Below are 7,481 nucleotides of genomic sequence, written 5' to 3'. Positions count from 1 at the left end.
AACAACATCAAATAAAATCATTATTTATTTCCTAGATTGGCCTTCAACAACATCAAATAATATAAAACAAAAAAAGTAGTAGTAGTAATAGTAACAATAATAATAATAATAATAATAATAGTTTTCATTTCTTGTTGAAGATGGTTTTATTCATTGAACATATTTGTGTTATTATTATTATTATTATTATTATTATTATTAATATTAATAGTATTATTATTATTGTTATTGTTATTGTTACTGTACCTAAATGTCTATTTTACCACACCAGCGGAACCTTTTATTGAGGGAGAGTTCCAACCCGGCCGTAAATATTGTGACACAGAGCATTTCCTCCACGCGTGTTTGAGTGTGATGACATTTCTCGACACGTTTAACGCTGTTTGTTCAGTGTGTGGACGTTTGTAGCACACAGGTAGGTTCAATATCAACACATTACACAATAATAATAATAATAATAATAATAATAACAACACACAGCACACAAACACAGCGACGCATTAAAGCTGCTGCTCCAATCACTCAAAGTAAAGAAGCTGACGCAGAACTCCGTTTTAAAAAGCGTATATTTCGGTTTAATGCCACACATAAGTATCACAGTCAGTCCCTTTTATAACCGTCACAGCCCTTTGTGCTGCTGGGTCCCATTCGGCATAGGTTTCATCCACCTGACGACGCATTATTGCAATAGACTGAGGTTGTAAATACAAGTAAATGTTAACCTCCACATATGTTTGAATGCCAAATTACAAATAGGTGGCTAGTGGTTCCGAAAACATCCACAATAATGTCCAAATGTGCACATAATAATGACCAATAAGCAAATGCACATTAAAGCATTATCATTATGAAATGAGTCTTGCCATAGAAACCAATTGTTATATTTTTTATACAGGTGCTGGAAATCCTTGAAAACACCCCAAAGTGCTTGAGTTTTGTATAAAGGGCTTGGCATCTAGTTTGTATGGGATAACATATGTGATATAACACAGAGAAAAGAAGATCTCCATATCTGAGAGACCCAAAACAGCAGTTCTGACATTTTTGCATGAAAAATAACTTTGGATGATTAAAATAGTTGGTGAATATATTACATTTCTGTCGAGATAACATCTTATTTAATGTGATGAACAAGTGCAATAATAAGCCAACTGAATACTGAGTATTGTACTGAATAGGAACAGGTGGTTCACCACAGGTGGAAGGTGCTGGAAAAGATTGAAAATGCACCTTGATTTGCTTTAAAGTGCTTGAGTTTGACTTTGGTTTATGAGATCTGTGTTTTTCAGATTGAATGAACTAAAAGGGATTCTTCTGCTACCGAAATGTCACTTTAAATGTGTGATTTCCTGTTCAGTGTGGTCCATGTCTTCACGCGGAACTGCCATGGAGGGTTTGGAGGAGAAGCTCAAAGGTCTGTCCGTCGCTCGGCGGTCCCATCCAGAGGAGCCCACCTACCTGCTGGACGTGGCCCTGCAGCCGGCCGGCCTGCTCGCCGTGTCCTGCTCAAACTTCACCATCCACCTCCACGACAGGGACACTCTGAACCAGGTGGGAGAGTACCGGGGCCACAGCGGGCCACTCTGTGGGCTCGTTTTCTCCCACACCTCCCCTGACCTCCTCTATTCCGGTTCTGCTGACGGGACGGTCCGGGGTTGGGACGCCCGGCGCCCCGGAACAGAGGCGGCCCAGGTGTTTAAAAGTGACCCGTCACACAGCTACTGCAGCTTCGACTTGAGCTGCGCTGACGCGCTCCTGTGCGCTGGCACCGAGCAGGTCGACGACGAGGACAGCTTCCTGGTGTTCTTTGACGTCAGGAAGCCGGGCGGCGGGCTCCTCGGGGTGTACTCCGAGTCGCACAGTGATGACATCACACAGGTACGCTTCCACCCTCGAGAGAAAGACCGCCTGGCGTCTGGCTCCACAGACGGCCTCGTGAATGTTTTTGACCTGAGCCGCGGGGCGGAGGAGGAGGCGCTGCTGGCCACGTGTAACAGCGACTCGTCCGCAGGCTCCGTGTGCTGGTCCGGCGCCGACTACACCCAGCTGCTCTGCCTCAGCCACGACGAAGGGCTGCACCTGTGGGATCTGGGTCAGCTGGACACAGACGAGCCTCTCACCGTTTTCAGCTCCTCTGACGCTCGCGGCCTGACTCTGCTGGCTGACGGCGGAGGCGGAGGCGTGGATTACCTGGTGGGGGGAATGTGGCTCGAGGAGGCGCAGAAGCTGCTGGTGGTCGGAGGGAAGAACAGCGGGGACCTCCTCCTGATGGGGTGTGACGACGGGGGGCTCCGTCTGCTGAGGACCCTCGAGGCCGGTCACGCCTCCACTGTGCGCTGCTTCCTGTGGGACGCACAGGGGGAGGCTCTTGTCACCGGGGGAGAGGACGCTCAGCTGTTGCTATGGAAACCAGGAGGGGAGGAGCTCAGCACTGGGAAAAGGGAGTCCATGAAGAGCGAATCAGCTTTGAGACTCAAATCCAGACCGCACAAAAAACACGGCTACCAGAGAGGAAAGAAGGACGACGCGTTGCCTCAGAACAGTGGGGCGCAGTAGGCGAGGCAGCTGGATCCGGACTGAGCCCTCGCTGACTTCAGTCATATGTGCTGTGACGTGTTCACTGACTCTGCGATGCCCACTGAGTTTTTACAAATCAGTACGACCCCCGGGTGTTTTTAAAAAAACTGCAGATGTTGCGTTTGTTTGCATCGTGCATGATACATTTTAGTCACTTCAGTGCTGCACCGAGATCTAAAAAGGGTTTGTAAAAATTTGTCTTAAAACTGGATAAAAAGTCCATTTATGAAGCCGCTGACACATGCAAGAAGAGGATCTAACACCACCCAGAGGCCACCACATGTGTGTATATATATATATATATATATATATATATATATATATATATATATATAAAAGCATTTCTGTGCTTTGAACTAGTGTGAAACATTTGGGATAATGTAAGAACAAACTCAGCTAAATATATACAAACACGTAAACATGACGACTGTCGTGTGTGCGTGTGTTTTATCAAGCAAAAGAGAAATTAAAGATTCTCAGTGATTCTCTATGATCATCTTGGTTGTGTGTGTGTTTTTTTTATGTATTGAAGTTTGCAGCTCGTTACAATGAAACAAAAGACGCTTTTACATGGTGACGAGTCATTCAATTATTAAATGATAAGACACGACCAGAAGAGCTTCATTTACATGAGGACTCCTTCGAGAAAAGATGCACCGATTTAAAGCAAATATTTCTATTATGAGCAGAAAAAAGGGCATTTTTATAAAAGTTAATGTGTTCAGGTTTTTCAAAGCACTTTGTCTTAACTAATTTGACAGTTACATTTTTGGAAAGACAAAAACAATCTGCAGTAAATCTATCTGCATCAGAGTATACCCATATATACTTTATGTACACTTTGAGTCTTTTCTTTTTTCTGAATATGCTATTTATGAATAAGATCTGTTTAACACTTTTCATGACATGATCATGACTTACTTTTTCATCCTTCGGGAGCAGGAGACTGAACTGTTAAAAGAACTGTAAAAAGTAATAAATATAGAATTTCCAGATATTTATATTGTTTAATAGGTTTCCCAGTTTCATCAAGTGCTGTATTCGTATTTGTAATTTTCAATAAAGTTGAAACGTCTGACTGGTCTCAGCAGCTTATTAAATAAAAATAAAAGAAATAAAGTTAATTTATATACACTCTTCTGAGAAAGGCTGCTAAATTGACACAAGGAAACTTTGGCATGGGAAACAGACATTTACATTAATAAAGCAGTCAGAAGAAAAACAAAACAAAAATGCAAATGCATGAAATTAAGATCTACAGGAATAAATCCAGTATAAATCATTGTAAAAACTCCCGTAAAAATTATATACATATGGACAGATATATGTATATGTGTTGGAGTGTGAGTGTGTGTGTGTAGGAAGGACTGAACATTACTTTAGTCAATAAATAAATGCACAAATAATGTGCATAAATACATTACATAATAATTAATGTAATCCATCCTGTGGGCCCACCACTCGCAGGAGGAACTGCTGGAGTCAGGTGCGCTGCTGCACAGGTAGCAGTTAAGGTGAGGGGCCTCGACGGACCAGACACGGGCAGCAGAGGCTGGCTCTGAGGACGTGGAATGTCACCTCTCTGTCGGGGAGGAGCCGGAGTCAGTGTGGGAGGTGGAGCGCTACCAGTTAGATCTGGTGGGGCTTACCTCCACACACAGTCTCGGTTCTGGAACCGCACTCCTCGATAAGTGTTGGACCAAAGGTACCGACGGACCAGAAGGGCTGCAGCCTCTGCTGTGTCAGAGGCAAAGCAGCGGGTGTGGGAGGAGTTTGGAAAAGTCATGGAGAAGGACTTTCGGGCGGCACCAAGGTGCTTCTGGAAAACCATTCGACACCTCAGGAGGTGGAAACGGGGAACCGTCCAAGCTGTTTACAGTAAGGACGGGACGCTGGTGACCTCAGCTGATGAGGTAATCGGGCGGTGGAAGGAGCACTTTGAGGAACTCCCTAATCCGACTAACACGCCCTCTTTTGTAGAGGCAGAGCTGGAGGCTAATGGGGAATCATTGTCAGTATCTCTGGAGGAAGTCACTGAGGTAGTCAAACAACTCCATAGTGGCAAAGCCCCAGGGGTTGATGAGATTCGTCCAGAAATGCTGAAAGCTTTGGGTTTGGAGGGGCTGTCCTGGTTGACACGTCTCTTCAACATTGCGTGGAAGTCTGGTACAGTGCCAAGGAAGTGGCATACCGGGGTGGTTCCCCTGTTTAAAAAGGGGGACCAGAGGGTGTGTGCCAATTACAGGGGTATCACACTACTCAGCCTCCCTTGAAAAGTCTACTCGAAGGTGCTGGAAAGGAGGTTCGTCCTGTAGTCGAACCTCAGATTGAAGAGTAACAATGCGGATTCCGTCCTGGACGTGGAACAACGGACCAGCTCTTCACTCTCGCAAGGATCCTGGAGGGGGCCTGGGAGTATGCCCATCCAGTCTACATGTGCTTTGTGGATCTGGAGAAGGCATATGACCGGGTCCCTCGGGAGATACTGTGGGAGGTGCTGAGGGGGTCACTTCTGTGGGCCATCCGATCTCTGTACACCCAAAGCGAGATCTGTGTCCGGATCCTCTGCAGTAAGTCGGATTCTTTCCCGGTGGGGGTTGGCCTCTGCCAGGGGTGCGCTTTGTCACCAATCCTGTTCGTGATTTTCATGGACAGGATATCGAGGCGTAGTCCTGGTGGGGAGGGGTTGCAGTTCGGTGGGCTGATGATCTTGTCTCTGCTTTTTGCAGATGATGTGGTCCTGATGGCATCGTCGGTCAGTGACCTTCAGCACTCACTGGATCGGTTCGCAGCCGAGTGTGAAGCGGCTTGGATGAGGATTAACACCTCTAAATCTGAGGCCATGGCAGGAAACCGGTGGAATGCTTACTAGTAGGGGTAGGGAATGAGTCCTTACCCCAAGTGAAGGAGTTCAAGTACCTCAGGATCATGTTCACGAGTGAGGGGACGATGGAGCGTGAGTTTGGCCGGAGAATCGGAGTAGGGGGGCGGTGTTGCAGTTGCTCTACTGCACCGTTGTGACGAAAAGAGAGCTTAGCCGGAAGGCAAAGCTCTCGATCTACCGCTCAATCTTCGTTCCTCCCCTCACCTATGGTCATGAAAGCTGGGTCATGACTGAAAGAACGAGGTCGCGGGTACAAGCGGCCAAAATGGGTTTTCTCAGGAGGGCGACTGGAGTCTCCCTTAGAGATAGGGTGAGAAGTTCAGCCATCCATGAGGAACTCGGAGTAGAGCTGCTGCTACTTTGCCTTGAAAGGAGCCAGTTAAGGTGGTTCGGACACCTAGTAAGGATGCCCCCTGGGCGCCTCCCTAGGGAGGTGTTCCAGGCACGTCCAGCTGGGAGGAGGCCCCGGGGAAGAACCAGGACTAGGTGGAGAGATTATATCTCCACACTGGCCTGGGAACGCCTCGGGATCCCCCAGTTAGAGCTGGTTAATGTGGCCCGGAAAAGGGAAGTTTGGGGTCCCCTGCTAAACCTGCGGCCTCCGCGACCCGACCCCAGATAAGCAGTTGAAGATGAGATGAGATGAATAAATAAATGCATAAACAAATAAATGTCCAAATAATATGCATAAATAAATGAATTACATAAGTAAATAAATGCTTCACAAATATCCCTACATTTTTGTTCACCTACATTTATTTATTCATGTATTTATTTCATAATGTATTTATACATTTAAAGTGAAATTCCAGGGTCTTTTTCGGTAAATACACTCATCAAAAAGGCCTTCTTTTAGACATTTTTTTTCATGTAACAACTATTAACGGAGAAATCCCAAACAGTTGCTAACAGCAATTAATGTAATGCAACACGCATTAAAACAGCTTTTCTTTAAAAGATTATTTTTTGGCGTTTTTTTTTAGGGAACCTGGAGGAATGGTTACACGAGGCAGAGCTGGGTTAGGCTCCTTTCCAACTCCCCAAATGAACACCAGCGGGACCAAGGGGGGCCGCCTTGTTCACGGGGAGGGGAGAGCTGAAACGAGAACCGTCAAGGCAGTGGGAACGAAGCAACAGGGAGCTTGGATGCGATGGGAGAGCGACGCGGTTGAGAGAAAAGTGACCTGGGCTGAGCTGTGGACAGCTGAGCCTCACCGCATTAAATTGCTCATCCAGGGAGTAAACGACGAGCTTCCAAGTCCATCAAACCTGCACACACAGGGTTTAGCCCAGACACCAGCATGCCCACTGTGCTCCAAGCAAGGAACCCTTGAACACATCCTCAGCTGCTGCACTAGGGCCCTCGGAGATGGACGGTGACAATCGCCTTTATCAGAGCTGGGCAGCAGCCAACTCCTGCCACAAGAGCATCTGCAGGAGTCCTAACCTCGGCAAAAGACTAGCAGCTGTTGGTGGACCTCCAACATCGGAGTTCCCCAGCTGCATTGCAACCTCCACTCTGCGACCAGACAATGTCCTTGTGACTGGGTCTACCAAGTGAATAGTGCTGCTGGAGCTGACCGTCCCATGGGAAGAGCGCCTGGACGAAGCCTTTGAGAGTAAGCTCTCCAAGTACGCGGGGCTGGTCAGTGACTGCCAGCAGGATGGTTGGAGCGAGGTGTCTCTCAGTGGAGGTTGGGTGCGGGGGTTTTGCAGTCTGTTCCCTGACCAGAGCCTTCAGTACTTTGGGCATCGAGGGAGAGAGGAGGAGAGCCATCCGCCGTTCCATCGATGCAGCAGAGAGGGCCTCAAGATGGCTGTGGCTCAAAAGAGGAGAGAGAGAGGCCCCGGCTGGGTCACCTGGAGGAGGGCGTATGATGTTGAAAGATGCGAAACGTCCGATGACACTAGGCACTTCACTGATGTGTCCAGAGGCATCAGTAGATGTATGTACACAGTCAAGCCTTTATTACACAGGACAGACAGGAAATGGGGTGAGAGAGAGAGAGAGAGAAAGAGA

General features: G+C 47.2%; 1 protein-coding gene across 1 annotated transcript; it reads left to right on the top strand.

Moving 5' to 3' along the window:
• Positions 1 to 351: 351 nt before the first annotated feature.
• Positions 352 to 2,849, top strand: wdr89 (WD repeat domain 89). The gene is made up of 2 exons (XM_083923741.1): positions 352 to 415; positions 1,358 to 2,849. Exon 2 carries the CDS (start codon positions 1,366 to 1,368, stop codon positions 2,554 to 2,556), a length of 1,191 nt encoding a protein of 396 aa, XP_083779867.1. The 5' UTR covers positions 352 to 415; positions 1,358 to 1,365; the 3' UTR covers positions 2,557 to 2,849.
• Positions 2,850 to 7,481: the final 4,632 nt, after the last annotated feature.

The sequence above is a fragment of the Echiichthys vipera genome (genome assembly GCF_963691815.1).
Source record: "Echiichthys vipera genome assembly, chromosome: 12".
Taxonomy (NCBI): Eukaryota; Metazoa; Chordata; class Actinopteri; order Perciformes; family Trachinidae; genus Echiichthys; species Echiichthys vipera.
Note: the sequence above shows the minus strand (reverse complement) of the source record. Positions and strands in the feature narration are given on the sequence as shown.